General features: G+C 40.9%; 1 protein-coding gene across 1 annotated transcript in view; it reads left to right on the forward strand.

Moving 5' to 3' along the window:
- The window catches only part of RYBP (RING1 and YY1 binding protein), a 43,309-nt gene that overhangs the window by 14,755 nt on the left and 6,257 nt on the right, over positions 1 to 22,297 (forward strand). Inside the window, exons 3-4 of the mRNA XM_051788719.1 lie at positions 20,203 to 20,379; positions 20,492 to 20,590. Coding sequence (XP_051644679.1) covers positions 20,203 to 20,379; positions 20,492 to 20,590 — 276 coding nt within the window. The remainder of the gene's footprint in view (positions 1 to 20,202; positions 20,380 to 20,491; positions 20,591 to 22,297) is intronic.

Below are 22,297 nucleotides of genomic sequence, written 5' to 3' on the forward strand. Positions count from 1 at the left end.
CTCAGCTTTCAAACATTTGGTAATTATACTAACTGAGGTCTTGAAGAGTTTTACAAGGAAAACAACATTCTATTGGAAGGGAAAAAACTTTGTAATTAACACAAATAGTTAATAACTTTTTATATTTCATTAGATTAATGAAAAAACATGTCTTCAGTGTTTTTTAGCAGAGATGGCAAAAATCTGAGTAACATACCAACATTTTTTTAATTAAGAATACGTTGATAATTTTAAAATTTCATTTTTGACATCCAGCTCTTAGGCTTAAAATTAATGTCAAACTTAGGCTTTTTTATACTCCAGGAAAATACGCTCTTTGCTCAAAACACGCAGCAAAAGCAAGCTCATGAAAATCAATTAGAATAATAGAGTACAGCCATTGCAAAATATCATTACAATAGTTAAGTAATTACCCCACTGCATGACTTAGCAAGAGGGATAAATAATGCATGTAGAATTGTGTTGGAGCTTGCAAGGAAGATTCCTGCTGCCAGAGTGGCTGGGAAGGGCAGAGGCAGAGCACGTGTCCAAGGAGGGTGTCTGCTGGGTCCGGGAGCTGATGGATGAAACCTTTCAGTGCCTGAGATAAAATGCAAACCAGACCCAATTTGCTGCATTTCTTAGAATTTTGAGGTGGCCTTTGTGCATTAACCCAAGGACTGGAGTCCCGTGGGCAGCGTGTCCCAGCTCCCGAGGGAGCTCTGGGTCTGGTCAGCAGGAATGTTGGCTCTTTTTTCAGCAGGCAGATGAGGGAGTTGATTTTTCTTCCTTTCAGCTAGAACTGAATACTCTGAATCTGTCAGTTGCTGTCAAGAGGATTGTACTTTGGATTAGTGAGCTCCTGGAAGCAGTTTGAATCATTGCAGTTAAAAGGACGCCGAACAGCGGTGTAATTAATAGTTATATAATGTACCCAACAAGCTTAGGGAGCCAGAATGTAACTTGGAAAGAAATACAGCCCCGTGAATCCCTGCACTGCCTGAGGACCACTACACGTTTCAAGGGTGATGCTTCTCGTCCCACCACCCTTATGGTCAGGGCAGGTTTGTTGCTGATGTGTTGGTTCCATCATGAGATGTATGGGATCACCTTTCTGCACCTTTCCCCTTCCCTTCTTTTTCTCTGTCCTTCTCATCAGGATCTGATCAGACCAAGATCCCTCCTCACCTTAGGCTTGTTGGAACTATTCTTTGCTTCTGTGTTTGCAGAAGTCTTTAACTGCTGTGTAATTATGGATGCCACATGAAATAACTCTTCAGCTCCTGAGAGTAATACACATTTTCGTTGTTGGGTTTTTGAATAGAAATTTCAGGGCAATTATGCAACACATTTCTTTTATACAGTCCTAGTAAAACTGTCAGTCTTTAACCACTTGTGTTTTTAGGGGAGCTGAAATGGCTATTTGAGGCTTGCAGAGTAGCTTGTTTTGTGACAGGCTCAAACCTGTCAGGAAAAGCTGTGTATTTTAGCAAGGCATCAGATGAGTCTATGCACCTCAGACCTCCTGTCTTATAGGTATGGAGCTGGAGGTGTAATGCTTTCAAGTTTTTAATATTAGCGTCTCTAAATATTTTAAGTACACAGAGATGGTAATGAGAATTCTGAGGTGTTGCTCTAATTCTGGGTGAGTTTGATAAAAAAGTGAATGTAATTTTATTCCTTTAGCTCACTGAATGCTTTAATTGTCTTAAACCTTTACAGTCCAACATTTACAAATATTTTTTTTCTCTTAGTTGATGTGTAGATGTGATGTTTAGGGACATGGTTTGGTGGTGGGCCTGGCTGTGCTGGGTTAATGCTTAGACTAAGATTTTAAAGGTCTTTTTCAACCTATATGATTCTATGAAAAAGCGAGAATTTTGCTGGTATAGAATAATATTTCTGTTTCTAAAAAGGTACCTTATCAAACATCGATTGGTGATTAATTAGAAAGTAATTCTCATGTCTAAAAATTTGTTATAAAATGTGATACTACTGCTAAGCAAATGTAAGGCTGCCTGCCCTCCAGTTTTGTATCTATTTTGCTTCTCTGAGTCAGTTTGTTCAATATTCACTGCCACTGACCTTGGATAATTAAGAAAAAACTCTGCTGTTCTGAGGAGATAAATGCAGCTCCTGTTTGGAACGAGGCTGATTAGCCCCATTGTGAAAGTGTAATCTAATGTCAGTAGTTTCTGGTGGGATGGATGCTGGCTTTGCAAGGCTCAATGTCCCTCTTTTCTGTTCCCTGATATCCACCTGAAGTTGGTGAAAATCTCTCTGGGCCTCCAAGATCTGAAGCTTGCAGTGGACCTCTTCAGTTTTCAATGCCAGTTAATTTAAGGCTTCTTTTGCTCTCAGAGTCACTTTGTTGCTTTCAGCCTATTCCCAGTGCAGATACAAGGCTGTGGTTGTGCTCTGGGTGGAGGTTTGAGATTCCTGGCTGCTGCAGTGGCTGGAGCAGGGATTGGTGCAGGTGGATGTTCCTGTTGCACAGCAGGGTTGCTGACACGGTTGGATGTCACACACCAGGGTTGCCAGCCCTGTGCACTGGAGGCTGAAATACCAGTGGAGAGAAAAGGCCAAATCACAAAAACAAGAAAAAAATTCAGGAGAAGCAAAATTTTTTTCAGGGCAGTGAAATTATTTGTCAAAATTTGGCTGTTGGACAAGTCCCTCGCTCTTTTATTTTTCTCTGTGCTGCCTCTTGGGCTTCATTTTTTACTTCTCTGTTTGCTCTCCAGGAGATGTTTGTGACTTAAACTGCGGGCTTGTTTAAAAAACAAACAGCCCTCACACTGTAAACATCTTCATGATGATCACACAGTTGCACAGTGGTTTAGTGAGCTTTTTTCTTTTCCACGTGAGATACTTTGCTACTATATTTACTCTGGCAAAGTACTCCAGGCTGAAGATGGTTAATAAAGTTGCACTTCGGTGATTTTTTTGGTTTTGTTTTTCTTTAGCTGGTGGCAGCCTCTTTACCTTCTTTGGAGAATGTACTCTGGTGGTAAATTGTGTATCTGCGAGATTGTCCTTTGTTAATACATGTTGGATCATTGTTCCTGGTGAGATATTTGGGTACTGATGGGATGGCAATGCTTATCAGGAAGATTTTGAATGGCTTGTGGACTCTGGTTTTGAAGCCAAAATTTGCAGGCTTGAAAATCTTCAAGACGTTGTAATCTTTCCCCCCCTCACCAAAGGTATTATTTATTTGGGAAATTGCATAATACTTGTTATGCAAGCAGTCTCTTTTCAGCCACTGTGTAAAGTGTGCTATAGAAAAGAGCGTTATTTTTTTTCAAATTCAGGTAGCAAATGGCACAAAAATCTCACAGCTGAGATGTTTTAATGAGGAGGGGTTTTGATGAAGGTTGTGTTGTGTTTGCAGCAGACGTAAGGCAGCACTGCACATAGCAAATGTTCACACCTGTTCCCACAAAGAGATTCAATTCCCACCATGCATCCAATTCTGAGAAATGATGATTGAGTGGACAGACTGTGGATAAAATCAACATAGGTCCGTTAATTGAAATACATTTTTCATGGAATGTTGCTAGTAAACAAGTTCTTAAGTGAAATCTATCCATACCTTATTTTACAGCACCTCATTTGAGGATTTGCTGCTTACCCCAAGTTCTAGGTCATTTTTCACATGTCTGTGTGTGTCCTGAAGTAACTCATTTTTGTAGACATCTCTCCTTTTCCTCTGCAGGATGGTTCATGGCCTTGTTTTTGAGTTTCCCTGAAAATCTGGTTTTAAAAAAGCATGAGTTGATACAGTAGAGTATTACTGGGGTTGTAGGAGGACACTGGAGCCCTCATCCTCTTTGCACCTTTAACTCCACGGCATTAAAATACAGTGTGGCTGCTTCCCAACATCAGGAGCCTTACAGGTTTTACATTTAGGTTTTAGCTGTGTGCCTTGAATAAATCTGTTTATTTGAGAAAGTTGTTTCATGTAGTGTCTGAGTGGAAGAGTTACTCAGTTGAACAAAAGAGACTTAAAATGAAGCTGTTAATTGTCACAGCCAGTGACTTTTTCTATGCATTGCTGCCAACTGAGAGCACTTTAAACTCCCATACGAGGTATAAGAAGGCCCATACCTCTTATCTGCACCTCCCTGAGTAAGGAAAGCAGTTGTTCAATTATTGTCTGTAATTAGTGTGCTTCAGTGGGTAGGCAGGTGTTAGTTATTCAGTCTCTTTCACTGTCTCTTGCTTTTCCAAGAGTGTGTGCCTACCAGTTTTCTGTCCTCAGGCATCAGGATGATCCCTACCTTGCAAGACCTGTGTAGTGGGTGGGCTGCTCCTAACAGTTGTGAAAAGGGGGAAGCTTAGATAAGTACAAAAATGAGTCCAGCTGATAGAGGAGTATCTTACCCAGGTTGAAAGAATTTGAGACATGCTGTGATTGCAGTAATGAATGAAGTATTCAGAATAACTTGTCCAGTTCTGTGTGGTCTCCCTGAAAGCAGGCTTGCAAGGCTGAGGGCCTATTATTTAACTTCATGGGGCTGATTTAGACTAAGCTTATATCTTCCTGTAGAAATCATTGAACTTAAAACAGCAGATCGTCATGACCTCAGTACTATTGCTGCTTTCTCTAAAATGCTTATTATAGGTATTGCAGCATCCAAAATGTTTACTCATCACTGAACACTTGTTACCCAGGCAGGTTGTTTGTGCATCTGTGTACAGTGTGGAGGGTGTGTGCATACAGGATTAACATAGTTTAACTGCATGGAGAACTTTATGGTCTGTATAAGTCCGACTAAAACTTAGGACTGTTTTATGAGAATTATTTTCTCCTGCGTATAGACCAAAGGGAAATAAATGACCTGAAGTTCTTGCTGGTAAGAAAAAAGAACTACAGAAGTGGATTTTGTTGCTGGAACCTGTTTTATAAAAACAACAGATGAGTGTGCCTGTGAAGCTGCTGTGGTGGTTTTGTTTGGTTTTAGAGCAATGGAGAAATAACTTGTGAAAGGCCTGGGCCTTGGTGTTACAGTGGGCACTATGTGTGGACATGCTTTGTCTGCTGCTCATTAACAGGTCAGCTTCTTTAGACTTTACCATTCAAAGTTATTTTATAAGCTTATCAGGTATTTTATGTCACTACATGTCAGTCATTGAAATGGTAACCTTTGAGACAGCACCTGTTTAAACTGAAAATCCACTTTCCTCAGAAACACCTTCTTCTGGAGACTTATCAAGTACTTTAATGGGAGTCTGTCTGCTTTGGTGAAACTCTTGGTTTAGCTGCTGCTGTAAAGAAAGGGAGTCAGATTGTTGGTGCAGTACAGTGATGGAAAAGCTGTCTAGGTGTACATGAGATTAGAGGAATGATAAACCAGGATTTACACCTTAATGCAAGCACACCATTCCCAAAGGAGGTAGAGCAAGACTTGTGCTCTGTTAAAACACTGCCTTTCCAGGGAAATCCCTGTAGAAGAGCACTACTGTTGATGACAAAATGAGCAAAGGATGTTCAGTGTCCAGGTTTCCTGCTACAGATGTATTTAAAAGGCTCATGTTACTCTTTCTTCAGCCCTGATCCTCAGTAAGTCAGTCCATTGCCTGTGTAAGGTAAAGGAGGTTCACTTGAAGTTGATGGAATTGGTGTCACTGAGGTTAAACTTCAGTGTAGGATGTATTGTCTGAAACGCCACCGAAGTGCATTTGTCTGTAAGCAGAGAAGTCAGATGCTTCCCAAACTTTTGGTGACTGTACCAGCATGTCCGGGAAATGTCTGCAGCCTCCAGGGAAGGAGCAGAGAATTCTCTTCCAACTCACGCTGGTAGTTTTTTAACAGTTGTGTAAGTAGCATTTAAGCTACATTGAGCTTTGACTGTGTAACTCATTGGCTTTTCCCAGTTCACCTCTACTACCTTCTTTGAGCTTAATATGCCACTTCAGGGGGAAAAAATAGGAATTCTTTTCAAGGAAGCTCTGAGGTGATTTGCTGCCTTTTCCTTTAGAAAAGACTTGAAGCTTCTTCCAAGTTCAGAAGGACACAGGTACCTGCATTTCAGAGAGCAGCGTGGAGCGGCTGTCGGGATCCAGGGCTGCTTGTTGGTTTTGGATGAAGCTGCCTGCCCCACACTGCCCTGGCTGCCACCGGGAGAGGAAAGAAGCTGAATAAACAGGGAAACTGTGAAATAAACAGCAACAAAACCAAACCTAGCCCCTGCCTCGGGGCGTGGGCTCCAGTCAGTAAAGCAGCTGTTTCAAAACTAGGCTTTCTTTTGTTAAAAGGCACATAAAAGCTTTTCTGCTTTTGTTTTTGTGCCATAATGATAATTTCCATGTGTTTTTCTGTGGTATTTGATTGCTTTCAACTTCTTCTGAGGAAACTTAGTGGAAAAGTGAGCAGTTGTGTTATTGCAGCATGAAGGTGGTTGCTTCAACTTTTCCTGCCTTGTGTACCCCTGTGTTTTTAGAAGTGACCAGTTTCAGGTAGTGAACTTTTAAGTGTTTTTCTAAGTTTCCAGTCAGCTTTTAAAGCTAAATAGACTTTTGGAGTTCCAGGTCAGGCTGCAAATACTCATGGAGTGGCTTCAGTACTCATGACTTTCCTCACTGTTGTGAGTGTCAGAGCTGCTGCTGCACTGGTGTCAACTCCTCTGGCTTTGTGGGTGCATCAAGAGGGAATAATCGGTGGGCTTGGAAAGCTAATGGCAGGAGCAGGCAAGGCTGTCTCATGTGGCAGTGCAGACAGACGAGGAGGTTTTGTGTTGGTTTGAATCCTGGCACTTGCTGCTGCTCTCAGTGACCCCACAGATGATGAAAAGAGATAGTGATGAGAAAGTATTTTCATGTGTTTTCTCTAGATGGTTGGTGCATGTGTAATTGCTCACAGAGTTGTGCTAACCCCGAAACCTTGTGCTGTTTTGGTGCAGAGTGTGGGTACGAGCTCCTTAGGAAGTGGTTGCTCAACTCGGTTTTCCGCAATGCGTTCGAGTAAAAACAGGGTTCTGTTTTTGGCTTGCTTTAACTTGGAAATTCTGGTGATAAGCATTTTTAGCTGCACAATCCAGGAAGAAATTAGAGGAGGAAGTAACATAACATCGTAGAATCCCACTGAGTCATTTTTGTAAATCTCCAGAAGCAAGTAATTTCTCTCATCTGGTAGATGTGTATCGCCAGTGGGTTGAAGTCCTAGAGCTCAAAAAAACTTCCCCTGTGCTTAACTGGAAATAAACCTGACCAAGAAGCGTCTTAATAGATACACGTGAGACTGAGGTGTCTGGATATTGTGATGCTGATGATACACTGAAACCAGAACCAAACCCAATGCAGCTGGTCGTCTCAATAGTGCTTTTCAGGACTTTCCCTCATTTGTTCTGTTACTGTGTTTGCTATTCTAAAATAATTAGTATGCATTTATTAGCACAAAAATAGGTTTGTAATATGTCATTTAAAAATCCCCATACTTAGTTATGTGGTTGATAATTTTATCTTCCTCTGCTTAGATAATTTACAATATCTCTAATCTGACATCAGATATAAAGTAGAAAGTCTTAGCGTGTCTGGGCAGTGTGTGTTGTCTGAGGAGGTTGTAAAGGGTATGCCATGTGCTGTGCTTGAGCTTTTGATTCTCTTTTGTTGTACAGAGGAAGTGAAACTTCAGCTGTATTCTACGTATTCTCTTCTTCCATTTCCAAGTATGATCTCCACTGACTTCTGTATTTCATTCATCTGCAAACCTGTTTCACTTTCATGACACCTCTTAGTTACGCATGATGGTAAATTTGCATTTATTTGCTATTTGCACGTTGTGTGGTATTTCTGTTGTATATTGATCCTGTGAGAATTTACAGTGGGATTTACAGGTGTGATGCACTGTCTCACACCTGAAAATACCTCAGTGTATCTTTTATATAGAAAAATGCCCAAGCCTCATTTCTCTCTGCCCTGACTAATTGCTGGGCATAGGAACAGTTTAATAGCAACCCCTTAAACCAGTGAGTGACAACTGACTTGGTCACAACTCATTTTTGAGCCTGTATCTCTGAATTTTCACTGTCATTATTTAGTTTAAGAGAAGGTGGGTTATATAAAAAGAAAACACTCAGATCCAGAACCTTGATGTGCGGATTTTGAGTCATTGCAAAACAGCAATCAAGCGAGGATGGATGTTTTGTACGGGAAAGCCCTGTGATGACTCCCCATCCTTCGATTAAAGGATCGTGCTGGGTGCTGTTGTTCTCACCCCACGTATTTGCCTCTCGGAAATCAAGCAGTGGCAAACACCCAGACACTCACTTCTGTACCTGCGTTCCCACCAGTGCTGGGAAGTGCAGCAGCTGGAAGTTTTGGGAGCTGCCGGCCGTTGCCGTGCGCGCTCCGTTGGGTCCGCTCCGTCCCGAGACTGTGCAGATGACACAGTGCATTAGGCTGACAAACCCACACGTGTTGCGGGTCAGGCAGGCTGCCAAGAGCTCAGCACTCAGCCAGCGGGGAGGAAAGCATTAGGAATCCCAATAATCCGCACATCAGTCTCTGTGTGCTGCTTGGTCAGTGGAGACCGAGCGAGTGAGCTGTGGAGAGATTGTGGGTATTAAGTGGGATGGGTAATGAAAGGCTGTGCTGGCGCTGATGTGAGACTCTTTAAATGGAAAATGACTTTAAATGATGGTGCCAGGGCAGTTGGAGTGATTTGCCGCTGGCACAGGTTCACAGTGTAACTGGTAGTTTTCAGTGAGACTAACCACTTCTTTAGGATGGAACACCAGAATTGCTTTGAAGAACTGAGGGGGGGGAAAAAGAACTCTTAACTGAATTTGCTTGCTTTCCCTTCCTGGGGCTCGTACCAGACTGATGGTAATTCAGGAGTTTGGTTGCGTGTGTTTGTGTGCACAAATAAACACAAGCCATGTGAGCATATGCAAAGCTGCGAAACAATAGTCAGGGTGAAAATAGTGGTAGGACAATAAAATCAGTATTTTAGATTTAAGAGTACCTTATCTGATAACTTTCTTGAAAAATGATAGTTTTGTCTGGACAAGTAGTTATCATTGTTATCTGCAGATCAGAAGTTGGCTTGTGGAGAACTCGGAAATGTTTCTGTTGTTGTAATTAATTATTTCTGGCTTTTTGTTGTGTAGGAGAGTGGTCTCTGCTAATTTTATTTACAAAGGTAATCGAGTTACCCTATCCTACATCATGATAGGCACCCATAAATAACTCACACTGGTACTCCAAGTGGAAACCAACGGTTTACTAAGTAGGTTTCTTCTAAGGCTTCCTAGTTAGTGGGAGGACAAGCTTTTGAACTGAGTTATTGTAATATTGTTTCCTGGCAAATTTTGAAACCATCTGGGTCAGTTCCTCACGCCCAGGAGTAATAATTCTGAAAGCAAAAGTTTCTGTGCTCTCGGGCTGTGCTGTTCCCACGGTGCTTGAACAGCAGCTCTCGACGGCAGGCTGACTTCCCCTCCGGCTTTCCCGGGAAGCAGCGTGTGTGTGCAGGATCGCCGCGTGTTGTGCCGCCTGGATGGAGCCGGACACCCCGAAATGTCACTTGTACATCTGTGTTCAGTTATCACATTGTGTTCAGAGAACACAATGGGGAAAAAGAGCTCCTCTGAGCACATGGTGGCCTTTTGAAAACACATGTCTGCTGCCTCGTTGTCCTCCAGAGCGGCTTTTGTTGCTTGGCGGGTTTAGAAAAACAAGCTGGTTTATTGAACAGGAGGTTTTCCACTAAACCCTTGGCAGTGACCTTTTCACTGCAGATTGTGCTGGGACAGAGGTGTGAAGGAGTAGGTGGGGTACCACTTACTGGAACCAGTAACTCCCTCTGCTGCTGCATCCGCCCCACACTGGAGCATCCCTGATGTCCCTCTCAAATTGCACAGCTCCTGCAGGCTGGGGCTTTGCAGTAAAGCTGCATTCCTGGTTGTTCAAGGGCTCTTGAAATGTCACTTTCATATGAAAGGAAATCATATCATTGATGTTCTTTTAATAACAAGGAGGTTTGGCTTGCTGGAAAAGCTCAGGTTCTCTCATTTAGGTAAAGCCTGCAGTGTCTGATGGAGCTGAATTAAAATTACTGCCTCACTCAATTGGCTTTTTTTTTTTTTTTTTTTAATATTGCATCCCTAGAGATTTAGGACCTATTGAGTCTATTCAGCATCCACTGTAGAAATGGGAATTTCTCATTTTGCTTCTATCTGGACTTATCCTGGTTGGGAAATGATAGAGAAGTCTTCTTTTCTAAAGGTACAGTGTTCCAGTGTCATACAAGCACAGTGGAATTTTGCTCGGATAAACCAGCCCACATGTTTTAAGGGGACTTTGCAAGAGAGTTGCTCAGTAGAAATCTTCCCATGAGAGAGAAAAGTACAGGTTTTACTTTGTGCTTACCCAATAGCACGCTTCTAAGAAGGAGGCTTTTGGAAGTGTAGTTTACATTTTAGTTTTCATACAAGCTTTTAGGGAGAGGATCAGCTTTAGAATTTAAATGACATCTTTTTTTGGTAGGGAGCTCATTTTCTCAGCATTTCTCCTTTTTTTGTTGCTTGTTTTCCAAGTTTGGTCTCTCTCCTGCTGTGATTTTGAAGTGTGAGACTTGACTATCCCAAAACCTGGAGGCAGATGCTCACAGATGGGGCATGTCAAGCTGGATTAAAGGATGTTCTATACATGACAATTTCTGTTATTACTCAAGATTTCAGTGTCTGATACAGAAATATATATATTGGCAGCAGTGGTAAGGCACTTTTATAACACCAGGTCTGGTGTTCCTAGTCTTTAGCTCTAGCTAGAGTTGCTAAACTATTCTTTTCCTCAGTTTTTTGTTATTTTAATTTATAATACAATAACCATGAGCAGTTTCTTTGGAGAATCTACATGTTAAATCTTTATCAGACTCGTTTATACCCTGGTGCTGCCAACTGCACTTCGTTACTCAACAGGAAGTTTTGAGCCTGTTCACTTTTCTCAGGATTACACATAGCTTAATAAACAGTCAAATAGGAAGAAGTATTTTCAGTAATTGTTTTTGTTGTAAATCCGTGTATTTTATTATACACATCTTGGTTGCTGCCAGCTTTATGAACTGTTTTCAAATTTTTTCTGGTGAGAGCAGCTTATTTTTGTCAAGCAAGTAAAATGGCCTTAGTTTTATCATCAGTCTGGTGCTTGTAGGCAAGTAAATTCTGTGCTGAGATCAGGGATTTTCCATAACAACTTTGTAAGCCCTTGTAAATCATGGAACACTTGGTGTTTTGCAGTAAGGTATGGCTGTAGATGAAAACACCAGAAGCAACTGCATGCTAAATTTTACCCTTTCAATGTACCTGCTGAAGTATCAATTTGAGTTTTCAGTGAAACTGAAGCTCTGAGTGGATCTGTGATGGGTCAGTAGCATGAGAAGGGCAGTTGCAGTAAGTTTCTAGAAATGAAGCTTGTGCAGCACTTGCAATATGTAACTAAAGTTATTGATGGCCCAGGAAATTTCACATACCTAAGTGGAATGATTTTGTGATCTCAAGGCCATTTTTTCAAATTTGGGCTTGGGGTGATCTTTTACATTTACAGTTGCATCTCATTTGGGTTGTGGATTTTGTGTATATTCACACAGTTTTTCTGCTGCTGTAGAACTTCTAGACTACAAATGCAGTAAATTAATTGGAAGCAGTGCTCTTTCTGGAATGCCTAGCCATGGACCTAACTACTGCTGGTAGTAGACTTGGGGAGAGGGCAAGAAGGGGAGTTGTAGTTGTTTTTGTTGAGCTGGAATTTAGGGTGATGTTGCAATTGGGAATTGATGCCATTTTATTCTATTGCATATTGCAAGTTTTGTTTTAAGCAGAAGACATGTATTGTCCTCTTTTTTCTTAATTTATAGTTATTTTTTTTAAATGGACCATTAAAAAAAAGCTTAATAGAAAATTTATTTTTTATGTAAAATAGTGGAGCAAGAAACCATCTGAAAAACTGTAATTCAGGCTATGTAGTTTTGTCTTACAGAGTCATAGAATCATGGAATGGTTTGGGTTGGAAGGGACCTTAAAGCTCATCTCATTCCAAGCCTCTGCCATGAGCAGGGACACCTTCCACTAGACCAGGTTACTCAAGGCTTCATCCAGTCTGGCCTTGGACACTCCCAGGGATGGGAGATGTGATCTGCTGTTGCCGCTTAGATGGGTGCTACAGGTAAGAAGAGAGGTGAGAGTGCCAGCCCTCCCTGTGCTTCCAGGCAGGCTTTTCCTCTAAGAGGAGAAACAGCAGCATTTCTTCCAAAACTTCAGCACGATTTTTGTTTTGCCTCCTGCAGACATAGTAAGCTAAATTTCACGGAATTAGCACTTAAGTAAACCCCAGGCTCTGTTCCAATAACTGATACTCAGCGTTGGTATTCACCATCACTGCTATTTTCCATCCTTGCTCTTGCATCAAAGAAGCCTGAAGAACAACTTCTGTTTAACTCTTCCTTTTGCAGTTTCATGATTTCAAATTAAATAGCTGCAAAAGGAGAAGGTTGTTGTTATTGAAGGAACAACTGTTCCTTCTCCTGATGTTTTGCAGGTTCTCCAGAGTGAAAAGGAGCCTCTGTCTTACACTATTTGGTATTGTGAACCCTCTACAGAGGCACAGCAGAATAAACCTGTGGTCCAAAACACACACACCATAGATATCTCTTGTGTTAGATATCTCTTTGTGATGATTTTTGCTGTATTGTGTGATAGACAAGGAGCAGGGCAGTGAGGTGAGCAGAGCCCATAAGACTTGGCGTAACAAACCCGGGTTTATGGTCATTGTCTGGTTCACTTCTTTTTAACCAGAGAGCCTGGTCTGTGATTTATCAGTTTCCCTTGGAAAAAAAAAAAACAAAACTCCAAAACAAACCAAAAGAGAAGCCATGTACTTGCAAAAATGCAAACAGTGGTGCTTCTCCACTGAAAATTTTCCAACAAATTCCCAAACAACCCAATTCTCTGGCTCAAGACTCCTTTCCTGCTGCCAACCTAGCATATCCTAAGTCCAGCTATGGAAGAAGCGCCATATAAGATGTTCCTTTCCTAATTTGATAGGAGGTGAATGGTCCAGATTTGCATTCATGTTTGGATTTGTGGTGGTACCAGCAAACAGTATTTGCAGTTTCCAGTTCTGTACTCTATTAGAACGGGTGTTTTGAGGAATTCTGTGAGTACTCAGCTTCAGGGTGGCAAAATTCTGGTCAAACTGCTTCCACAAACATCTTACGACTCTGCCTTTAGACTGTTTAGTAATGGGACTGTATGAAACAATGTATATTAACAAAGAACTGTAAAAGTATTGAAAAACCTATTACACTGTGCTACTGAGCAGCCAGAGTGAAATAGCTTCATAGGGCAGTTCTGAGACACTCTTAGCACTGGTTTTGTGATTTTTTTTTTTAAATTTTTTTTTAAAGCATATTTTCACTAAAAAAATTAGAAATGTGAGCTACAGGATCTGTGCAGTGACAGCTCTTGGGAATAAAACTCCTTTATTTGTAAATACACCCAAATGATTAAAAGTAAGCAATGCTCTTCTGTAACAAGTAAGAATTGAGTATTCTTTTCACACGCACTATTCAAGGAGGCTTAGCTCTTCTCTAGTGGCACAGAGGCACTGACCAACCACTTTCTAGCAAACTGTAGTGCCTGTCCTGTAAATGGAAGTGACAGCTTGCATTTCATTTAATAACTTTCCCATTCTTAATTGGATTTAAAAAAAAAAAAGGGGGGGGGAGAAAAATTGAAGAAAACCAGATTTTCCTAAAAAGGCAGGGAACTGGCTGCCTTGTCAGGCCACTAAATGTTAAGTACTGCATGTAATTTTGAACTTTTTAAAGTTAAAAACAGGAGGAACATGGGGGTTGTTCAAACTGTGAGAAATGACCTGAAGTCTAAAACCTTCTGGTGGATAAAGAAAAAGTTTAAAATACTCTTCTGAAATCTGAACAGCTCAAGCTTTGTTGTTGTGACCGGGAATATTTATTGGCGAAACTGAGGCTTCTTTATCTCTGTGCTGCCTCTTCTTGGCTCTTCCGAGGAGGAGGTAGGAGGCAGTGGGCTGGATGGTCAAGGAGGATGTTGAACAGTTTTTGGAGGAGGAGGGCTGTACACTTCTAAATGTACTTACTTTATTTTATGGCAAACAATTACTTGCTTTGTGTGAAGCTGTTATTTTCATTTGTGTTTTTTTTCTTCCCAAAATGTTCAGACTTAACACTGTCTTTCAAACATGTTACTGTGCCCAACACCTGCGCCCCAGAAGTGGGTGTTCCTGTGATTAACTTTTTTTAAACATCTGTCTTCTAAATAAAAACACAGCGTTAGCACATCAGTGTTAAAGGAAAAATCTGTTCTTTCAACAAAGTATTGCTCAGTCACATATTTCTTGCAGTTTGTCCTTCTAGTCTTCTTTTACTGTTTTTATTGTTGCTTTGTGGTCTTGGATCACATGGGAAGCTTGAGATAAATGTATACAGCTTCCATACTGCTTTGCAGTTGTACTCTAAGGACAATTTGTCCATTCATCCTTCTGGTTGCTAAAAAGGACCGTGTGGTCATCACAAATGAGCTGGAAAATATGCATGCAGGAATGAGGGCTCACCCATCATATTTATAGCTTAATTTCTCCAAAGCTTTGGTTCTTCTGGGTGTAAAAATCTTTAAAGGCGATGTTAATTTTGTTTGTGCTCATGGGTTAATTTCCAACCTTGCTTTATGCTCAGAAGGATGCTTGTTGTATTATTGTTTTGGCACTGTTTTATAAACACTGTAAATACTTTTAGTCTTGTTTTCTTGCTTTTCTTTGAGCAAAGCCAAGTTCATGTGCGACCGGGGTTATTAAAATAATCACGTACTTCACACTGCACAGCGTCTGAAACACATTTTCTCAGGGAGCCGTGGAGCCGCGCAGAGGTCGCCTGGTATCGCCACGTGCATCAAAGCCAGAACAGCATGAAATTATCCAAATCCTCCCTACTTCACGTTGCACGAGGCTTTTGACTCTGAAATCCCACTCGATGCCACTTTCATTCTTCTGATAACATAGTTACAGGGAAGCAAGAGCGGCTGTAATTAGATCCACATTCCTGGGGATTGCCGGAGTCCCTCAAGGTCTGTGGGTATAAAGCCCTGTCACTTCCCTGCTCTGGGGTGTCTGCAGGAGGCAGGTGGCTTCCTTTTCCTCAAGGCAGAGGGACCAGAGAAATCCCAAACAGATACAGAAATGGGGGTCACACAAGAAATATGATGCAACTTATCCTCCTATATCCCTCTCCAAATCCAGGTCTGAGTAACTCCCATGTGTGGGATGTGCAGTGATTTGTGCTGCTCCACTCCTGAGCCCAGCTGCAGGGGCTACAGCAGAATTCCTGGGTCTCAGTGCCCTGGATTTGGTCCTGAGACAGGCTGTAAAGGGAAAGCTTTGAGATAAAGAAGGAAATGCAAGTAGTGAAATACTGTGAGGTGCTTGCCAGAACCTTAAAGTTACAGTTTGGATTTTAATTTTTAATTTTTTATTTATTTAAAGAGCACAGAGCAACACAGGCAACAAGCCCTTCAGGAAAGGTCTTGCATTTATTCCACTTCCCATGAGCCAAACTTCCCAGTGTCAATTCATATGACAATCTGAGGGTATGATGTTATTTGCATGTAGTGTCTGCATGTATATATACATATATATATATATATTTGCATATAGTATATATTTGCAGGCACAATAGTTCTGAGCTGGTCTGTTACTAAAAGGTAGTAAAGATAATTTGTGTGCATCATTTATGGTAGTTGATGGTGAAGAGGCCCAGATGCCGCAGCCATTCTTACAGTAGACATATATTTCAGCTTTTTCATGCAGCAGAATGTCCTTGCTGCAAAGGTCATGAGTTGTTGTGCAAGTGTCTGCTCCTGAGAGGTAAACTACAGTTTAATTAATGTGAAACAATTTATTTGTCTGTACATAACTTTGAAAGCACAGTTCAATTTTGTTTAATTGCTTAGTTTTAGAGGGGGAAAAGACAATCCTCTTCATGTTTTAGAAAGTGAAAAGATAATGTGCATTTGTTTGTCACATCAGTGTTGGATCTTTACTCAGTCTTTACTCAGGCTGTCGCCTAAATTAAGGGAAATTGTGCAAGCAAAGTGTAACTTTACCGTCATTATGCTCAGGTAGGAGTAAATATACCTATTTCAGATACTTGCTTTGAAAATTCAAGAACTAAGTCTAGTACTAAGTACTGCATCTCTTCAGATAATTTTTGGGAAGTTGAGACTTGTCAGCTTGTTGTGGTTTGTGAGTAATGTTGATACTTTAAACCTTCTAGTAAATGCCAATATAGTTGTTTCTTAAGCATGAGTGTGGTTAGAAAGCTTGGGAAAGGCTGAGTTGGGGGTTTGGTTTTTGTCATTTAGATGTATTCTTTGTGCACATGAACAGTTTAATGTTACAGAAAGTAAACGGATAAGAACATTTTTGGGATAAAAAAATGATTAATAGTTATTTCTGTAGCTGTTCATTCTGGCAGAGTTTAGAAATGGTTGCAACTTTCTGTTCAAGTTGTTCTGCTCAAGTGATAACTTCCTTTAATATAATAGTGGTGTATTTGGGTTGAAGCATTCTTTTTGGAGGTGGCAAAAAAAAATCATTAAATAAAAAGGCCAACTGGAAAACAAATTAGGGTCTTAGACACATTGAGTGTTCAAAAACAGAAAAGGAAAGAAGGGAATTTTCTGCTCTTAGGACTCCCAAATTCTGCAGCAGAAACCAGAGCATGTTAAACTGTGGTAGCCCAAGTGGGAATGAGCCTTGTTTCTCCCCTTTTTTCCTTCCTAGTTCAGATTCTGAAAGGGAAGATGATTAGTACCCACTGCAAAGTATTATTGAATTCACTTTTTTCCTTATTTCTAGAAGGCAATGCAAGCTTCCTGCTGCCACAGCTGGAAAAGAATTCACAACACTCATGAGGAGAGCTGCTTTGACACACAGCGTGACTAGGATATGGATGGATGGCTGTACAGGCAGGAAAGGAGTCTGGAGGGATGATCTACAAGGGCATGTAGTGATAGGACAAGGGGGAATTGCTTGTAACAGAAAGATATAAATTAGATACAAGGAAGAAATTCTTCCCTGTGAGGGTGGTGAGGCCCTGACACAGAGAAGGTGTGCCTGCCTCATCCCTGGAAGTGGATGGACTTTAAGGTCCCTTCTAACCCAAACCATTCTGTGACTGTATAATCTGTGCTAGGGATGTTAGGTAGCCCTTGAGTGTGTTTTTGGTAGGCAGGGAAACTTGGAGCAAGTTTTGGATAATGCAGCTGCTTCGCTCAATTGTGGTTCCTATGGTTATAGTTTGCTGTGGTTAAAAATGCACTGCTCGACTTGCTTTGCTTGGCTTTTTAGTAAAGCCTTGTAACCAGTGTATCCTGGCTGTACTGGCAGCGTGGGCCTTACTTGAAGGATCTTATTACTCCAATTATTATTACTATTACTATACCAGTTGCTTAAATTACCTCGTTTTTGTCCTTTTCCTAAGCTTGCTGCCCGCGTGAGTGAAACAGTCAGATCAGGAATTGGAAAGCTGTTTGTTGGGTTATTTGCATTATTTTTAATAAAATCTCTTCTGTTAGCACAGGAGATCTTGGAACGTGCTCAGTGTTGACCAAAGTCTCAGCATCTTTCTGCTCCCTTCCTCATGCAGGAGGGACCCCATGAGCAGGGCTGGTCCCCTTTCCTCAGGTCGCTGCCTCCTTCCCACTCTCTTCTCTTCCAGTTTTGGCTTTGCCCTCACCAATGAGCCATCCTGGCATGTAAGAAGGAACATGTAACTATGAGGTTTGGAGAAGTTGTGGTAGTAATGTCAGTGGCTGGCCAGAAAATGATAAAACTAAATAAATTTAGTTCACTGTCACAGACACTGATAAGGAGAGGAAGAGCACAGGGTGAAGTGTCTCCACAGGAGTGCTTTAAGCCTGGTCTTTTTGGCATTCCAGCCTTCTCTAGGGAAATATGGTGTGACATATTTATAAGGGGTTTTTTATTTTAGTTGAAGTTTCTATTTTAAAATTTGTATCTTGGTTCAAGCAGTGCAGCAGTCCTGCAACAGGAAGGGCAGCTTGGTTGGACACCAGGCTTGGAAATAACATCACAGGCAGCACATAAGAGTCGTGCAAAGTAGGAAAAACCCTCAGATTCATGAATTGGGATTTCCTGTGAATGGCTCGGGTTTCTGACTTAGCTGGTTGTGTAAACAGCGAATAACTGTAAGTCTGGGCAGAAGTGGCAGCTTCAAGCAGTGAGGTTAATCACGTATAATCATGTAGGGAGATGGTATCTGCCCTCTCTTTGAAGATTTCTTGACATTTTATCTTTTTTTGCAGTAGGCGGGGAGCAGGTTGCTTGACACAAGTTACTGTTGTCAGCTTTTAGTGTGGCTGCATCAATCTGAAAATCTTTTCCATGTAACCAAACAACTTCATTTAACATATTTATTCTCAGTCATTCAGACAGAAATTGCTGTATACTGGATTTTAGGGATGCTCACTATCTTCGCTGTTCTGTGGAATAGGTAACTGCATTATCTGATCTGCAGAGTGTTTCAGCATCACACTTATTTAAAGCTGAAGACCAGATCATCTTTGTTGGCTCAGACATGTATGCAGATTGCAACAAAAAATGAGTTAGAGTTTCTGTGTTGGGTGAAAAAACCACAGTGGTGTTGAGATGGGTCAGGGGCCTTATTACCACCTGTTGCATAGACCTTGTGGTGTGGTATGCAGATAACTGTGGTAGTGAAATGAAATATTTGTGTATATCTGGCTTCAGTAGTAACTTGGTACCATTATACAGGAAACCAGTACCAAGAGATGCTCGTTAGATACTCGGGTTTTCTTGTGACAGGGAATAGAAATTCTCTGGGTCTTCCATTGTCTGTATCATCTCTAAGTGCAGATGTTACATGTGAGCAATTAGTGCTTTGTTCTTTTTTTTCTTTAACGTGTGAAACCACTAAATAGCTTCTTGAAGTCTCTCTAGATGTTTGCAGTAAAAGCTGGGTGTGGGTACAGAGCTCTGCAGCAGAAACCCTTGAGGTTCTGTGTGCCAGTTATAGACTGTTTGGGTACAGCTTTCATTGGCTGTTTAGTCTGATCTATGTACAAAATTTGAATCATATTTATGAGCATTTAACAGCTCTGGACAAGCCTGAGCAACTGTTCCAATTAGTATTTGGTTCATTAGGGACAACTAATGGAGTTGATTACCTGCGCTTTTTTCCCCTCCCCCAAGCTGTGCGGACACAGGGAGCATAGATCTTTCTGGCATATTGAAGGGATAGAATCAATCACAGACAGTCAGAGTATTCAGGGTATAAACTGCTTTGCGATATGCCAGGCCGGGGGGAGAGGTGTTGACTTGTCAAGCTGAGAGGGCATTAGAGTTTGGATGAGGAATGAGAGACAGAGGCAGCAATTCCTGCAGGATATGTGAGGACCAATAACCAAGGTATTGGTTACATGTGAGGCTGCTCTTTGTGTAAGCACAATTTGGAATGGAAGTTGTCTTTGAAAGGCAGTTTGCTTGTGTTTTTTGTCCGAGCTCCACCGGGGACTGCAGACAATTGTGTGAGGACGGAGTGTTGGAGGCTGGCACTACCATTCCCTGTGGAAGTGTGAATGCCCACTTGTCTCCTGTGCTCCTGCCAACCAGCTTCACTCCCGGCCCTCGGGACAAAGTCATCTCAGTTACCTTCTCTTGTTCATTGTTATTTGTGCAAGGTTTGGTGCTGTGGGGAACCAGCAGCTCATTTGAGAAATTAAATTGAAAGATATGAAGGAGACTGATTTTTATCAGGAAACTTTTTTTAGTCACATTCTGTTCCTTCTCCTCAAGTGTAGCCACAGTGCGTGGCTGGCAGCTTCTTAAAAAGCTGCTTTTTCACTATTGTCCCCCCCAAAATTGGCTGTGATTTCATGATATGGATAGAAGAAAGGGAGCATTATACTTAAGAATGTTAGATGCTAAAAACTGATGGAACAGCAGTTTGAAGTATTTCTTTATTTTAAAATTTCTATCTTGTTTAGTAACAGCAGTAGTACTTCACGTTAAATAAGGACATCCATTTGGTTCTTTAAGTGGAGTGTTCTTCCCTGGTTGCTGAAATAAATCTTCATACTGCTCTCAGTGTAGTTATTTTTACTGTGTAAAATTGACTATAGATCTCTCTTTTTATTGTCATTATAGAAAACCTAGAATAAACTCTCAGTTGGTGGCACAACAAGTTGCCCAGCAATATGCAACCCCACCACCACCTAAGAAGGAGAAGAAGGAGAAAGTAGAAAAACAAGACAAAGAAAAACCTGACAAAGAGAAGGAAATTAGTCCAAGTGTTACAAAGAAGAACACTAACAAGAAGACTAAGTAAGTGTGAAGGATCTGTTACACTGTTAAATGTGATGTGATGTCGGTGGCACTGGTTAATTGTGCAGTTAAACTAACATTGTGCTCTCCCTCTTCCCTCCAACTACTGCAGACCAAAGTCAGATATTGTGAAAGATCCTCCTAGTGAAGTGAACAGCATACAGTCTGGGAATACTACAACAAAGACCAGCGACTCAAATCACACTTCAAGGTAACTCTAGACTGAAGTTAAGCTTTTGGTGTCTGAGAACTGAGTTATATAGCAAACACTTCTTTTGTTGATATATGAGCACTTGAATACTCTGCTGGTGAGCACAGATCTGGGCATTAGAAATATTAACTCTGTTGTCCACTCAGTTTTCACTTCTCTGCTAAAGTAATTGTATTGTCAGTTGGGCAGTACTGCTTTTGGCTGTAAAGCACAGTGGGAGAAAAACATTAACCAGCAATCATATCGAATTCTTATCATCGCTCGATAGCCGTAACAAAGGTTACTTTTTTACTTCCTTATCCATAATTCAGTCGCTGTAATTGTCAAGATAATTTTCCAGGTATACAGGAACTAAGTATACATGAACAGATTTGCTGGGATCTTGCTATCAACAGAAAGCACAAATGGCTGGTTTGATATTTGTCTAAGTTTCAGATGAGTGTAGGAGACAGGTTTGTTCCTAGTTTTGCCTATACTGATCTTCCATTTCTTAAATCAAATGCTCAGCATCAAAAACCAGTTTTTATATTATTGAACTTGAGGGCTACAAGAGGCAGAACTGAACTGGGTGCTTTGCCTGTGTGGGCTGTACAAGAATTGCATCTCTTTTTAAAATGTGCTGTAATAAGTGTTTTATAATGAAACCACATGAACTCAGGCAATATTAGTTTGCTGCACACAGTTGTAAAGCACATGGGAAATATGGTTGGCACAGCTGTTGGCATTAAGATTGGCGAGGTGTGACTGCAGAAAACTCTTGACTTGGAAGTTTTTAAATAATAGCATGAAAATCTGTAATAAGAATGAATATCCTTTACACAGTAACCCACTGGAATGTAGTTGAGGGCAGTGTGAAATTTGCTGTGCTACAAGACTGAGCTGTTTGCAGGGACTGCTGTTAACTCTTCCTCAGCCCCCAAAGATTAAAGTATCCATTCCTGATTTGATTAGAGAAATACAACTTTATTACAGTGATTTTTTTTCTTGTCTTGTTCTTCTTTAAATGGTACTTTTTTTGAGACTTAAAGGTGCAGGAGACTTGATGCACTTGACTGATGACATAATATTAAATTGAGAGATTACATCAAATAATTGTTTTTCTTTCTCGAAGGAGTCGCTTTGTCTGCTGCAGAGTCTTCTAGTCCACGTTTTGTGGCAAGCTTTTGTCATTCTTAATTAAACCTTAATAGTATCAAGTCTAGCTGGGTATTTTTAAGGGCTACCTCATCTCCCCTCAGTTTTTAACCTGTCTTTTTAAGTGTTTAGTTTAGTTGAACTTTTCTTGCATTGCTCTGGGGAGTGCTGTCAAGGGTCTTCTTAAAGGATCTGATTTTTACAGAGTTCAGCTTTTTTTCATGCCCAGATTGTTTAACTGTTGTTTTGGGTGATTAGTTGGGTTTTTTTAAATTGTCTTTTAGGGCGCTCTGGATTTTTAAGAAATCCTGTTTGAACTTCTTGGATACCATACCTGCTTCTGACAAAATATCTTTGTTTATCCCACTTCTCCCTGTGCACTTTCAGAATGAATGTTTTGAAACACTTTTCTTATTTGACCATAAACCTTTTTCACTATAAACGTGAAGCACCAGGGTGTTTAATTTTGTAAAATAACATGAATGGGCCAGTCCATTTGCCTTCTATAAGAAGCAAAAATTGTATGCATGTGCTGAAGAGATTGTCTGGAGGTTTCCATCCATGCTTAATCAG

This window comes from Manacus candei, unplaced genomic scaffold (genome assembly GCF_025592945.1).
Source record: "Manacus candei isolate 608988 ecotype Guabito, Panama unplaced genomic scaffold, ASM2559294v1 h1tg000025l, whole genome shotgun sequence".
Classification (NCBI taxonomy): domain Eukaryota; kingdom Metazoa; phylum Chordata; class Aves; order Passeriformes; family Pipridae; genus Manacus; species Manacus candei.